This window comes from Meles meles, chromosome 13 (genome assembly GCF_922984935.1).
Source record: "Meles meles chromosome 13, mMelMel3.1 paternal haplotype, whole genome shotgun sequence".
NCBI classification, from domain to species: domain Eukaryota; kingdom Metazoa; phylum Chordata; class Mammalia; order Carnivora; family Mustelidae; genus Meles; species Meles meles.
This window is the reverse complement of record NC_060078.1, coordinates 56,565,639-56,581,841: the sequence shown is the minus strand read 5'-3', so window position 1 is coordinate 56,581,841 and position 16,203 is coordinate 56,565,639. Positions and strand designations below refer to the sequence as shown.

Sequence of the window (16,203 nt, the reverse complement as noted above, 5' to 3'; positions counted from 1 at the left end):
AGAGATTTTTATAATGCATTAAACTTTTTATAAAATGAACTTGTATTTCTCTCCAATAAATCTACACATCTCATAACTTTCTGCACACTCTTAAGAGATTTCTATGACAAGGAAGTCTCATTAGAATAGATATCACCAATGGCAGAATTCAAATACTCATTTCATCTTCGTGAAATTAAAGGTAAAATGAGATCATAAAGCAACAAAAATATTAAATCTATTGAGAGTAAACTTTTCATAAAATCAAGAAATAAGCAAAACTGGTAACTTCTTAACCTTTTCCCTTAATCAGGATCCTCATCAACAAATTAAAAATTACCTTTCGGAAATATTCTAAGGTTAGCTCATAATACAACATATACATGTATGGATGTGTTTGTGTATTTATAAAATACTGAATACACTGAACCACCTGGTGTGTCTAATGTCTTCCTCATTGTATCTAACCCCAGAAGTTTCTTTTTTAAAAATGCAAACAATACATAGTCTTGCCTTATTATTTCATTTGCACAGTATGACTTCTGCCGAATAAGACATACTCATTTCTCAGGTGCTAATCCTAGAACACTGATGGATAGGGGGAAAACGTAAATTTTCATAGGGGTTTTAAAAACAAGGGATACGGCAAAGGTTTGGAAGCATAAAATAACTCATATAAATATCAAGTAAATTAAAGATTGCAATGGGGTGCCTGGGTGGCTCAGTAGTTAAGCATCTGCCTTTGGCTCAGATCATGATCCCAGGGTCTGGGATCAAGCCCCGTATCGGGCTCCCTGCTCAGCGGGAAGCCTGCTTCTCCCTCTCCCACTCCCCATTTGTGTTCCCTCTCTTGCTGTGTCTCTCTCTGTCAAATAAATAAATAAAATCTTAAAAAAAAAAAAAAAGATCAGCAACAACTGTAACCACCTAACTTTCCTGGGTGGTACATTAATCATGACTACGAACTACTGATACATAGCGTAGCCATTTTATCTGTACTTCTCTATTACTGCAGAGTCAGGAATAATTTAAGAATCACATTAGTTTTTATCCTATTATTGTTATTGGTGCCCTAGTTGCCAATAATTTTTTTTTCTCCCCAAATTAAAGTATTCTGATTGGACAGAGGAGACCTTGACATCAAACCATACCTTGTTCGCTAGGTTCTGACTGAGACTTTCTGACAGTAAGGTCCAGAGGTGAGTCTTGGTCAGCCATGAGAAGTTTGCTGAGCACAGGGTTCTGAGTAGTTGCAGCCGTGGGAGAGGTGGTGACTGGAGATGCTTTCGGCAGGCTTTGGTTCTTTGTGCTATTGGGCTGGCTGGGGTCCTGAGTAGAGCTATTTTTTGAGGTATATTCAGCAGCAAATTGTTGGATCATTCGCTGCATGATCTCACGGGCCACTAGGGGAATATTGGGGTCGGAGACCCAGGGACTGTCTGTAAACAAAGATTTATTTACTTTTAAATTGGGACAATGTACTTAAAAAAAAAAAAAAAAAGACAGCTTTCAAGAAAACATAAAATTTCATTTTATCTTTTTTCTTATAATGCAATACCCTAAAAGTAGTATTCCCTCTCAGAATTATATTTTTAATCTCTAAGCTTGAGTTCCAGATTTTTAAAAATAAAATTTTCATAAAATCATTTCTAAACACCACCCCCTCAATATTATGAAATTAAATAAAGGGACAACAAATAGTGTATCTTATGGGCAAGAATCACTTACCTGATAAAGAAATCTCAAACCCTTCTTTTATGAGATAATTACCCTTCTGTTTACCACCTATAGATTATTTTTGGTTTCTCCTAGACCTTTCCTCAGCTACTTCTTCCTGAATTGTTGAAGAATGGATTACTTAGTTCATGCTGTTTAATTTACTTTCTGTTCAAAACTGAAGGCATATCAAAATTATAGAAGGAGATACTTAATATAAGATCCATCGTAGACTGGAGCAATAGCCTCCTATTTTCAGGCTCATTAGAATCACTTTGAGGACTTATAAAAACAGATTGTGGGATCCTATCCCCAGAGTCACTCATTCAGCAGTTCTAGGGTGAGCTCAAGGACTGGCATTTCTAGTAAGTTTTTAGATGTAACTGGTTGAGGGACCACAATTTTAGAGCCCCTAGGCTAGGAGTTTAAATGCCAAATCTCAAAAGCTTAAGCCCATATATTTTCCATGAGTTCCTTAAATATACTCTACCAATCATTAAACAGAACAGCTAGTGAAATAATGAAATAAACACCTAAGTTATCCATTTCTAATCAATGCTAATTTTTAAAACATATAAATTCATTAAATCATAGAACTTTTAGTACTGGAAGGGACCTTGAAGGTCAAATAGGGGAAAATCAAAGGGAAAATGTTTGGTATGACTATGTCATCACATCTCCACCGTTACCATACTCTCAGGAAGACTAAGCTTGTCAAGAGCAGAGATTATGTTTGTTTACCTCTGTACACTCAGCACCTAATCTTGCCTGATATAAAGAATGCATTCATATTAGTTGAGTAATAAATGGATCAGTTCAATCAATCAATCCTCATCAGGTTTTGTTTTTCTTTAGACAAATGAAGTTAACGTTCTAAAGAGTAAGTGGGCTCTTCAAATTTGTATAGATGGTTAGTAGTATAGACCCCTGATTAAAACTCTCCCCATGATCTTAATGTTCCACCTGTAATCTCTACTTCCCCACCACACGTCAGAGGTTTTAGAAGAAAGTTCTCAGAAAACCTGAGTTTCCTTGGTCTTTTAAAGATTTAACTATAGAAGGTAAATTACTTTACCCATAATACAGCTAGAGCTGGAAGTGAATTAGGTTGCTTTATATATTTAGAGAAAAATGACTTATTACTATTAAAATCTAAAATCTCCACAGTAAACACACACACACACACACACACACACACACACACACACCCACCCCATCAAAACCTCATGGGACTCCTAAGAACAATTTTTGTTTCCCTGAAAGATAACATTCAATACCAGAAGATAGTCTAAAATCAGAATATTTAATTCTCTGAAGTCTAATGAGGTTTGCTTTACAAACAGTAACATTTCTGTTCTACTAACAAGTACTTCTAACCCTACGTTTCTTCTCTATAGAGTATGCTACGCGGTTTAAGAATTGAGGTGTTCAATTAGGTAAAGTTCTGAAATTATTGCAACCACTGACGAGTTCTTTAAAGGTTTTAATAAACATTTTAGCCACACACTCTTCAAATCTCTCTATTCACTAAATATTCATATTCATTTAACTTTCTACTTAAGATCCATACTCCCAATGAAAGACTGCATATAATTTCAAGTTTTAATATATTAATGTATCTTCCTATCCCCAGTAACACTCGAAGAACAAAGTGTCCAAATAGGAAGCAAAATGAATTTATGAGATGTCTGTTCAATCAGATTCATAAATGTAATTAACATATTTGTGAAGAGTCAAGAGATTTTAGGATAAAGACCATAAATTGCTATCTCTGAGCTTTAAATGGCTGCAGTCTGTCTTCCCGCTTTTTTGAATGAAGAACATAATCATAAAGCACAATTCATATTCACAGATTGATGACATCTCTGGCATGTGAATTTTTACATCTTTTGAAGTTTCCTGAACACACTTCATTCTTTCACTTACTTAAAACACAACTTCTATAACCTAGATATGCCTTGAGGGACATGCACAACTGAGTCAAATAAAAACAACAAATCAAATCAAAATTAAAACGACAGGAAAACAAGTAAATCCTACATCGCCAGCCACCTGTGTGTTTTGAAAATGCAAATCTGGGGTGCCTGGGTGGTTCAGAGTCAGTTGACTGATCATCTGACTCTTCCTCACCCAACCCCACTCTCGTGTGCATGCATGTGCACACGTGCTCTCTCTCAAAATCTTAAACTTAAAAATAAAAATTTTAAAAATTAAAAAAACTCTTTCAGCAAAGTGTCAAATTTTCTACACAAGTGACAAAGCAAGCTGAAAGAATATGATAATGACAGCTGTAGAAGATATACTGTTCATAACCTGGGATTTATTATAGAGTCCATACCACAAAAGCCTACTTTTAGTACATCTATGTTCCTACTTAGCTTACAATACCTTTCCATGCTCAATTATTTTAAAACAAAATTTTGGGGGTGGCCAGGTGGCTCAGTCAGTTAAGCATCCAACTTCTGATTTCAGCTCAAGCCATGATCTCATGGATCTTAAGCTGGGGATAAAGCCTGCTTAAGATGTTCTTTCTCCCTCTGTCCTTCCTCCTTCCTCCCGAGGAACAAACAACAAACAAACAAAAAAACTTTCATTTGCAATACTTAGTAACAACTAAACCCAAATCTCTGATTTATTTAAAAAAAATCCTCTTTTGCCTGTCATTGCTCTTCATGTTAGCACATTTTTGGTATAACCTGAAGAGTACTAACGGTCACCTTTGAGACATTTTCATGAAGATTAATATACTATCTAAAAATAACAATATTAATGCATAAAACAAGGAGGAAGGAACTTCCAATAACAAAGCAATACTTCTTTTTTCTGAGCATCATGCACCAGTTTACAAATACAAAACTTTACATACAATTTCAGAGGATTCTCATCTCTTTTAAAGTCTACCCTAAGACTGACTCTGAGGTAAAAATTCCCTCATGTGCCCAAAAGTTTAATGTTTAATTAACGAAACTTTTAAGAACTTTAAGTTATTCCTACTTGACTAGGACTAGCAGAGAAAGCGGCTAGAATTCTCTTTCAGAGAGAATTAACTCCCTGTAAGCAAAGAGTACATGAAAAATTCTTTCTCCACGTATATTAGGGACAAGAGTTCCTCTTTTCAAATAATGAAGTTTGCTGCAGAATTAGACCCATGACTCAGTACACATCCTAAAGTAGAGAACAACAGAGGAACTGTAAAGATGTTTTATTTTGTTAACAAACTGACAGAACTGATCCATCATTTATACTTTAAATGTGAATTACTTTAATAAAACAATCAAATGTTTGTAAACAAAAAATGTTTGTAAAACTAAGTCAATTACTATTCTGAACATAATTTTAGAACTCAGCGTACTTTAAAGGGAAGATAAAGTGGGCATGGGAGCCTCAGTTTGGAGCTTTAGGTCAACTTGAGACGATGAAAGAGAAGTGAGGATGGAAGGAAAAAAAGTGCCACAGAAAACAAAAATCTTCACTGCTTAATTTTATATGACGCCTGACTTCATACTCCATTTTGAAAATATTGACCACACTAAGCAGAACATCAGCTGATCTCCAACTGTAAACAACCAATGAGAATAGCATTTATCAGACTTTCAACCAGTATACAGGGAAAAATCACCCTTCTAACTTTGGAGGGAATTCCCAGAAGAATGAGAGGTGTAAACTGGAATGTACAAATCATTGAGTCTGCTGGAAGATTAAATAAGGAATATTCAGGATTATGAGGAGTTTGTAGGAAACTTTTTTTAGAACCTCTCATAGTAACCTCAATCTTGGAACTAGAGGAAAGAAATAACTAAGGAATACAAATCCATTCAGAGTTTCCTGAAGGTAAAGACTTCACTAGAATGGAAAATGGAGAGAAATTTTCTGAAGGTCTTAGCTGATGACAATTGTGCTTTGTGGGCAGAGAAAAGAAATGTAAAACCTGTCTACAATAATCTCAAGCAGAAAGAAAAATGGAAAAATCTAAGAGATGGAGCTATTACATACCATCTGAAATATATGGGGTATAAGTTTTACTATGTAATAATGAATTTTTCTCCAATTTTAATAATTCAATGAAATTTTAGTGAAACAAGACTGTACCAAGGAAAAGATGCTTGCAAATCTAATTTTAAGACATAACTTCACATCTTTTTTCCAAATGAATTTCAGTCAGGAATTACTAAAATTTTATACAATTGGTTTTATGGTTATTTGTGATTAAAATTATAACCATGTAAGAATATTTGTCTGGGGGCACCTGGGTGGTTCGGTGGGTTAAAGCCTCTGCCTTCAGCTCGGGTCATGATCCTGGGGTCCTCGGATAGAGCCCCATATCAGGCTCTCTGCTTAGCGGGGAGCCCGCTTCCTCCTCTCTCTCTGCCTGTTTCTCTGCCTACTTGTGATCTCTGTCTGTCAAAAAAAATAAATAAATAAAATCTTAAAAGAAAAAAAAAGAATATCTGTCCGATAAAATACTGTACTCCTGAAACCTTAGAATTTTCAGATGTTCATAATACTTTCAGGAACTATTTAACTAACAAAAACTTATATGACACCATCATTTCAGAATGAAAATGAGGGAGAGGGGTTGCCTTACCAATTCCAAATTTAACTTGACCAAAGGAATATGAAGTGTGTATCATCAATAAAGAAAAATGTTTTAAAGTGACTTTAAAAAAATGACATTAAAATTAAGGAAATTAATATAAGACAAGCAGATACTAAATGTCATTCTTCACTAGAACCAACCTTTTCTATAAAAGACTGCATTGAGGAACTCTTCTGCTTGTCTCTCGAATCGAATGATTTTTGCTTGCTCTTGTTTAAGCAGAGCTTCTTGCCCAGCTCCCGAAGCTGGTTCATCCAGACCGACTAAGTGTCCCTGTAAAAATATTTGGTGAAATATTTGCACAGAAATCTTTCCCCATTCAGTATCAAAAGCAAAGATGCAAAATCAAAGACAAATGTTAGTAACAGATAAGACAAATCAGTTTAATACAATTAAAATATTTAAAAACTTCAAATCAGAATAAAATTTATCTCCACAAAAGTATAAAAGCGAAGTGAATGTAAAAATACACTTTGGTGGTTTTTATTTATTTTATGAATTGTTTAAAATTTACAGAGAAACTCTAATACTACTAAAGGAAAATTTTTCTTGAGCCTTCAAATATATCAGTTATTATACTACACAGCAATAGTTCACACACAATTCAACTCAGACAAAAAGATACCTTAAACCCTAAATATTATTTGAGAATCATGTTTGCTCTCCAAGTTCAAGATGTTTTTTCCAGACACAAAACAAACATTTTTAAAAGAGCCATAAAAGAAGGGAAAACTCAAAGAGAAAGTTATCTAAATTTATATTTCTGTCCCTAGAATACTATTTCATAAACTACAGCTTTGAAATATTTAGAGCTGTGAAATTAATAGGTTAAAACTGGCTCTAGAAAAAATAGAGTATATCGCATGTTCTAAAGGCAAACATTTCTATTTATGCTTAAAAATGTTTACAATATAAAAATTTAAGTCATGATCAAAAAGTTTCAAAATGCTGAACTAGACTCATCCCAAACATTCCCAGAATCTGTTCTCAGACTGCAGGAGCACTAGACTAGGTTGTTAATCCTTTGCACTTATTTTAACTCTTGTAGCTAATAAACAGGGAACTATGATAATAGGAAATAAAAGTGTAAAGAAAAGCAAAGTACATGTTTTAAGTGTTCCTTAAGTTCCAGCATATGTAAGTTATTGCAATGTATCACCATGTGCATTTACTTATGTCACGGAAAACTAAAAGTACTGTAAATAAGAAAATGAGGACATACCTTGACACAATGAAAAGTACGTAGTAAACAAGACACTGAAGACTTATAATTCACAGTTTTCTTAAAGAATTCAAATATACCCAATGATATCTGAAACCAGCTTTTTATAATTCCGCCAATATCCAAACTGTGTTGACACCACATTTAGTATCAATTATACATTACAAATAGTTTCACATAAAGAACTCTCTTGCATAATCAAACTAAAATCATCCCACATAATTTCTGTATTAGACATACTAAGTCTGCCACATAAAGAAAATATTGTGTTATAAATCATTATAAAAACCTTTATTATAGTTGTATTTGCCAATATTCTCTTTTGTGGCCTAAAGAAATTATTAACTTTTGAAAATGAATCATAAAATGTGATTTTAAAACAGGTTTAACATCTAAAAGGTATTAGAAATAGGTATTAAAGAGTCCAATAAAATCCTCAATTGCATTATACTTTAATGCCATTTCATTGTTTAGTGATTTTTAAAATGAGACATTACATGGCATGAACTGTACTTAACTCTTTAGTCCTGCATTCAGTGTTCAGTTAGACCTTGAGCAGAATATATATGTTTATTTTTCATGTTTAGAACACTTGTATCTTAAAGAGAGAAGATGTTAGTTGAAGGATGAATTGTACACAGTGTAGTTCCAGTGAGTGATTCTACATACACGTTTACAAAAATGTGTATTTTCCCCCAATTTTTTATTTAAATTCCTGCTTGTTAATATGCAGCGTAATATTCGTTTTAGGTGTAGAATTTAGTGATTCAACACTTACAAACACCACCTGGAGCTCATCAAAAAATATGGAACACCTCATGAATCTGTGTGTCACCGTACGGAGGGGCATGCTAATCTTCTCTGTATCGTTCCAATTTTAGTGTATGTGCTGCCCAAGCGAGCACAGAATATCTACATTTCAACCATGTTTAATGTTGCATTCAGGCTACTGTCTTATTTAAATCAACTCACAGCAACTAACTGCACTCAGTAAAGGAGGTGCTACCTGTTTTTTCTTCAATTAAACAGTTTTAACCAATTTAATCAACCTGGACTCTGAAACATATAGATAACTTTCAAATGGTTCACATTAATTAGTTGCAGCCATTTGTTTTGTTTTTTAATGGTTTTACTGAGATATAATGCACATATCATACGATGCACCCATTTTTAGTCTAAAATTAAATGTTTTTTTTTTGGTAGGTTCACAGAGGTGTGGGACCATAATAAATTTTAGAACACTTCTGTACCCCAGAAGTAAACCCATAGATTAACAATCAGCTACTCCCCATTCTCCCATTTGCCCCAACCCTAGGCAACCACTTTATTACTTTTTGTTTCTACAGACCTGCTTATTCTAGGTATTTCATATAAATGGAATTGGGCAATATCCGTGTGTGTGTGTGTGTGTGTGTGTGTGTCTTCTTCCTCCTGGAATGTTTTCAAGGTTCACCATGTTGTAGCATGTACCAGTACTTCTTTCCTTTCTAGCTCCAAACAATATCCCACTGTATGGATATAGTCCGTTTTACCCAATCATCAGTTGAGGACCATTTGGGTTTCTACTTTTTAGCTACTATGATAGAAATAACACTGCCTTTAATATTTGTGGGCAAGTTTTTGTGTGGATGTATTTTCATTTCTCTTGGAAATATATTTCAGAGCGAAATTTCTGGATCATGCCTTAATTATGTTTACCATTCTGAGGAAGTTTAAAAAAAAAAAAAACAAGCCAAAGCTATCTTTCAAAGGAGGTACAACATTTCATATTCTCAACAGCAATGAGGGTTCTGACTTCTCCATATACTTATGAACACTTGTTATCTTTTCATTACATCCATTCTAGTACAAAAGAAGTGGTGTCTCATGGTTCAGATTTATTTCCCGAATGACTATTGATGTTGAACATCTAACTGCATTTAAATACCTTTTTTGGAGAAATGTCTATTCATATGTTTTGCCCAGTGTTTAATTGGGCTATCTACCTTTTTAATGTTGAATTTTAAGACTTCTTTATATTCTGGATATAAGTCCATTATCAGATATAAGATTTGCAAATATTTTCTGCCATCAGTGAGCTTATCATTTCATTGATGCTACTAACTGTCAGCAGTACAAAAGCTAAAAAAAATGTTTTTAAGCATCGATTTAATTAATTAATTAATTATAGAGAGCACAAGCAGAGAAGCAGCAGGGAGAGGGAGGGGGAGAAACAGGGAGTCTGATGCCAGATATGAACCCAGCACCCTGGGATCATGACCTAAACTGAAGACAGAGGCTTAACTAAGCCACCCAGGCACCCCCAAAATTATTTACTTTTAATACATTTCAATTTATCTTTTTTTGGGGGGGTCATTTGTGCTTTTGGTATTATATCTAAAAAACTGGAGGCTAACCCAAGGTCATGAAGATTTACTCTTATGTTTTCTTCTAAATGTTGTATAGTTTTAGAACTTACTTTTAGGTATATGATCCATTTCAAGTAAACTTTTGTGTATGGTATTAGGAGAGGTCCAAATTCTTTAGTCAAGAATCACTAGCCATGGGTGCCTGGGTGGCTCAGTTGGTTGTCTGCCTTTGGCTCAGGTCATGATCCCAAGGATCGAGTCTCACAGTGGGCTCCCTGCTCAGCTGGCAGTCTGCTTCTCCCTCTCCCCCTAAGAAATAAAACATCTTTGAAAAGAAATTAATTACTAGCCATAAATCTTACTTCTGGATACCCAATTCTATTCTACTGATTTACATTTCCCATCTGTAAGCCAGTAATACAGTACGCTGATCACGGTAGTTTTGTAAACAGTTTTGAAACTGGGAAGTGTAAGTCCTCTCTTCTTTTAGAAGATTGTTCTGGCTTGCATGCATCTCTTGAATTTCTGTATGAATTTTAAGATCAATTTCTCAATTTCTGCAAAGAAGGCAGCAGAGGTCTTGATAGAGAATGCAATGAATCTGCAAGCTATTTTGGGAAGTAATGCTATCTTTTTAACATTAAGTGTGTTCCAATTCACGAACATTGAGATATCTTTCAGTTTATTCAGACCTTCTTTATTTCAACATTTTAAAAAATTTACAGTGTACAAGTCTTAAACATCTTAAAATTATTCTTAAGTGGGACACTTGGGTGGCTCAGTGAGTTAAGACTCTGCCTTCGGCTCAGGTCATGATCTCAGGGTCCTGGGATCAAGCCCTGCATTGGGCTCTCTGCTCAGCAGGGAGCCTGCTCCCCACCCCCCGCCCCCAGGCCTCTCTGCCTACTTGTGATCTGTCAAATAAATAAATAAAATCTTAAAAAAATATTCTTAAGTGTTTTATTCTTTTGGATGCTACTGTAAATGGAACTGTTTTAATTTTCACGTTCATATTGTTCATTGCTATTTGTCTAGAAATATCACCATTTTTTAAAAATGCTGTATTCTACAACCTTGCTGAACTTACTAACTCTAATACTGTTCTGTAGATTCTTTAGGATTTTCCATATACAACATCATGTCATCTACAAATACACTTTTTGTAATCTGGGTAACTTCGGTTTCTTTTTTTTACTGCCTAATTGCCAAGGCTAGAGCCTCAGGTACAATACTGCATAGACGTACTAAGAGTGGACAACCTTGTCTTGTTCCTAATCTTAGGGGGAAAACTGTTCAGCTCTCCACCATAGCTATGTACTTCCGTAAAGTCAAGCTAAGGAATTTCTCTTCTATTCCTAGTTTGTTGCACATTTTTATCAGGAAAAGGTGCTGAATCTGGTCACTTTGGGGGGGGGGGGCATCCATTGTAATGGTCATATGATTCCTATCACTTATCCCATTAATGTGCATTGTACTACATTAATTGACTTTGTGATGTAAACCAACCTTGCATTCCTGAGATAAATCTCACTTGGTAAGGGTGTATAACAGTTTTCATATGTTCCTTGATTTGGTTTGCTAATATTTTGCTGAGAATTTTATTGGTGTGGTTGGTATAAATAAGCAATACTCATCTGACGTGTTCTTTTCTTGTGACTTCTGTCTGGTTTTGGTATTCAAATAATACTGGCCTCATAAAATGAGTAAGTCGTCCGCTATATTTTAGATAAGTTTGTGAAGAACTGGTATTAATTCTTTTTAAAATATCTGAAAGAAATCACCAGTGAAGATATCTGGCCATGGGCTTTTCTTTGATCAAAGTTTTAAAATTATAAATTTGATCTCTTTACTTGTTCTAGGTTGCATTAGTTTCCTAGGGCTACTGTAATGTATGACCACAAACTGAATGGCTTAGGAACCACAAAAACAACTTCTCTCACAGCTCTGGAATCTAGAAATCTCCAATCAAGGTGCCAACAGAGCCATGTTCCTTCTGAAGGCTCTATGAATGAATCCTTCCCTGCTTTCTCCTAGGTTCTGGTAGTTTCCAAGTATCTGGCATTTCCTGGCTTGTGACAGCATAAATTCAATTTCTACTTCCATCTTTACATGGCCTTCTTCCCTGTGTGTGTCTCAATCTCCAAACCTCTCTTCTTATAAAGGTACCAGTCATTGGATTTAGGACCCACTCTAATCCAGTATAACTTCATTTTAATCTGATTAATTTGCAAAGACCCTATTAGCAAATAAGGTCATGTTCGGAAGTACCAGGGATAAGAATTTCAACATGTCTTTTTTGGGAGTGGTTGGGGTAGAGGAGACGTTTCAATCCATAACACAGCTTGGTTCAGATTTTCCATTTCTCCTTAGGTCAGTTTCAGTAGTTTGTGTCTTTCTAGGCATTTGCTTATTTCATCAAAATTATCTAATCTGCTAATATAGACATTATTCCTTAAATTCTTTTTATTTCTAGTAATTTCCTCTATCATTTGTGATTTAGTAATTTGAGTCTTTTTCTCTTCATCAGCCCTAGATAAAACCTTTATCAATTTTGTTAGATCTTTTCAAAGAGCCAACCTTTGATTTTGTTGATTTCTCTATTTTCCCATACTATTTCATCGATTTCTGCTCTAATCATTATTATTTTCTTCTTTCTACTTTCTTTGGATTTAGTATGCTCTTCTTTTTCTAGTCTTTTAAGGAAGGGTATTGACTGAAATCTTAAATATAGGCATCTGCAGCTATAAATTCTGGTCTAGGTCCTATTGGCTACATCTCCTATGTTCTGGTATGTTTTGGCTTTGTTTTAATTTATCTCAAAATATTTTCTAATTTTCTTTGTGATTTCTTCTTTGATCTACTGATTATCAGAAGTGGTATTTAATTTCCACATGTTTGTGAATTCTCATTATTTCCTCTGTAACTGATTTCTGATACCATTTCCTCTGTAGTTGGAAAACATTTTATATGATTGTAATCCTTTAATTTTTTTTTTATTTTATTTTTTTTTAAGATTTTATTTATTTATTTGACAGAGAGAGATCACAAGTAGGCAGAGAGGCAAGCAGAGAGAGTGAGAGGGAAGCAGGCTCCCCGCCGAGCAGAGAGCCTGATGCGGGACTCGATCCCAGGACCCTGAGATCATGACCTGAGCCGAAGGCAGTGGCCTAAACCACTGTTTTTCCTGGAGAATATTCAATGTACAGTTGAGAAGAATGAGTATTTGTTCTTTTTTGGTTGGAGTGTTCTACATAAATATCGTGTTAGGTCTAGTTGATACGTAGTGTTGTTCAAGTCTTTCTTCTTTATCTTCTGCCTAGATGCTTTATTCATTATTGAAAGTGGAATATTAATATATCCAACTATTGTTACAGAACTATTTCTCCCCTCACTTCTGTCACATTCCACTTCATGCGTTTTGGGGCTCTGTTGTTATGCAAGGATATAATTATGTCTTCCTCATAGATTTACCTTTTTATCATTAAAAAATATCCTCCTTTATCACGAGGTCCATTGAACTCTATGTCACTAGCACTGTGCAGCCTCTGATATGACTTCTCAGAGGATGCTGTCTTGAGCATGCAGTCTCCCTATCCACCAGGAATGACTGTGGGTTCAGTCAGACTCTCTGGCAGTTTCTTTCTCAGGTCTTCCCCTTTACAAGTTTCTTGCTGATCTGCCTGTAGTGGTATCACACATCCAGCTGTTAGCCTCTACTAATTTGTTTCACTGGTGTGTTTCTGCAATACCATGGCGCATGAAATGTACTACTATCTATTTCAGTAAAAGCAGGCTCTCTTTGCCAGTCTTCTTACTCCAATCCCAGGAGGGCTCTTTTAGATATCTTTTTTTTCTGGTTCTCTCTTTTCTGGTGAAAATTCTAACTGGTCTGCCATTTCACTTGTTGCTACTAGAACCATTTACCTAACAGCCTCCTATTAATTGTTCACCACAAAAATCTTCATCATTTTCAACAACTTTTTGTAAGCTCTATTCCAAATGGAGTCAGTTCCCTTAAGAGAGTACAGAGTTCTCGGTCTCAAAGCCTGCCTTTCCCTTTGGAAGAACCTTTGCACCAATGCACAGAAAAAGGGGACTGGGACAATGACCCACTTCTCTTAGAGTGGCATTTGTGCTTTATGAGGGAGCTGCTGGATGACTTGCCTCTCTTGGCACAGAACTTCCGCCATATGAATGATGCCTGGCCCAAAGCTCAGTATTCTCAATCTGCTGCACCTGGAGTGGATGTCCAACTCTGGGTAAAGGATGAATGAATGAAGGGAGTGCTAGGCTTTTGGACCTCAGCTGCATGAAAGCAAGCATCTGCAACAAGAAGCTAAAAGGTACCAGAGAAGCCCACAGTCTGCTCCTCCTGCTCACAGCAGCACTTCCCTTAAGCTGAGCTCAGTAAGGTGGGTGGGAGTGGGTCATGGGTCAAACGCCAGAGTCCCATTGTTTCTACTGATATTTAGATTTTTTTGAACAAATGATTCTCCATTTGCTGTATGCCCTTAAGATAGTTATTTCCAGAGTTTAAATGGTTGTTTTAAAATAATTTTCACCAGTCAAATGGTTATTTTGCTTATTATTATCCAGAATAATAACCAAAGAGGAAAAATATAACACAATATCACATAATTTTTTCGACTGCATCTGGTCAGCAAGTTAAAAATTTATAGCAGTGATGTGGGGCTTGGGGGGGGGGGGGGGATGGCTCATGATATTGAGCTTGCATCAGGCTCCATAAATTATCAGCAGAGTCTGCTTGAGATTCTTTTCTCCTTCCTCTCCGAGTGTCCAACTCTTGGTTTCAGCTCAGGTCATGATATTGAGCTTGCATCAGGCTCCATGATTATTAGAGTCTGCTTGAGATTCTTTTCTCCTTCCTCTCGCTGTGCTCCCATTCTACTCTCTCTCCCTCATATAAATAAATCTTAAAACCAAATTTATACCAATGATGTACAAATAAAATACAGGTCATCCTCCTTCACTGTACATACTATATACCAAAATTAAATGAACCATCAAGAACAAAAAAGTTCCTATGACACAGAGCTAATAAAGTTAACACAATAGCCAGGAGATACGAAAAGAGTAAATTAATGCCACCCCCCCCCCCATATCTGAATTTTAAAAAGAATCATTATGGGGGCACCTGGGTAGCTCAGTGGGTTAAGCCTCTGCCTTCAGCTCAGGTCATGATCTCAGGGTCCTGGGATCAAATCCTGCATCAGGCTCTCTGCTTGGCAGGGAGCCTACTCCCACCCCCCACCGCCTGCCTCTCTGCCTACTTGTGATCTCTGTCAAATAAATAAATAAAATCTTTTAAAAATTCTTTAAAAAAGAAAAAAAAAGAAAAGGAGTCATTATGTATGGTATGGCAAAAAGAAACAAACAACAAAATGATGTGACATACTTTTCTATAAATAAAAAACCAGTTATTATCCCTACTTATTAAAGAACAAGTTGTTGGCTCAGAACATAATAGGAATAAAGCTGGAGATATGAATTGGAACTTATATCCCCTAGGAATTGCTTCCTTCAGAATTCAGGAATTGGTCCCCCTAGACTAGTTTGTTCACAGTAACAGGTGATTCTGTCAGAATCTGCTCTGAGATGCTGTTCCTTTTTTTTCCCTACTGTGAGCTTCTTAAAATCATATAGGCCTAGAACATATTGTCAAAGTGTTTGATTCTGTAGCTCTGCAGTAGGGAGTGGTCATGTTTTTTAAAAGCTCTCTCCTTAATAAAGAACTGAAAAAAGCATCATCACTATCATATTTTAAAAACTATTATGTATTTATAGTAAGTCTTAGTATTTGGGAAGGCAAATCCCTACTCGTTATTCATATTTTCCAAAATGTCTTGGCCTAGCTTCATTTTTTCAGATTATATTTAAAATAACTTAGTCAACTCTTTTCCCATTACCACTGGCTCCCCAAAGATGACACTGTGGTTTTGATATGAATAGCGTAATACTTAGGAAGTATTTCAGGAATAATGTAACACCCTTAAAAATATTCAGTCTTCTTTTTTAGGAGCTGCTTTATATTTACCCAAGTGGGTTTTAATGGATCTCAATTAAAATTTTGTTGTTTATTGACACAGTTCCCATATATTTATTATTTTACATTTTTACTGTCATTATGAAAAGGATGTTTCCTTTATTTTCTAACTGCTAGTGCTCCAATAAATGAAGAAAAATGTGTGTGTGTGTGTGTGTATAAAAGTTAATTTTGTGTGCAGCTTTCAGGGAAGGTCCGATCATCTATTTTCAATTGCTATGTTTTCTGGCAGCCTCACAAGTTTGTGTCAATTTTCCAATGTCCTTTTAAGGTAATT

The 16,203-nt window shown here is 35.4% G+C and overlaps 1 protein-coding gene and 1 non-coding gene across 16 annotated transcripts in view; both read right to left on the bottom strand.

The window, feature by feature from the left end:
* LCOR (ligand dependent nuclear receptor corepressor) overlaps positions 1-16,203 on the bottom strand; it is a 142,723-nt gene that overhangs the window by 44,079 nt on the left and 82,441 nt on the right. For 11 of the 15 annotated variants that reach the window (XM_046027060.1, XM_046027061.1, XM_046027068.1 and 8 more), the window contains 2 exons: positions 6,433-6,565; positions 1,131-1,418 (listed from right to left, as the gene is read on the bottom strand). In XM_046027060.1, coding sequence (XP_045883016.1) covers positions 1,131-1,418; positions 6,433-6,565 — 421 coding nt within the window. The remainder of the gene's footprint in view (positions 1-1,130; positions 1,419-6,432; positions 6,566-16,203) is intronic. The other 4 variants (XM_046027067.1, XM_046027070.1, XM_046027071.1 and 1 more) reach the window with 2 other exon arrangements.
* On the bottom strand, positions 8,315-8,419 carry LOC123955852. The gene has a single exon (XR_006821396.1). It is a non-coding gene; the product is annotated as a U6 spliceosomal RNA (small nuclear RNA).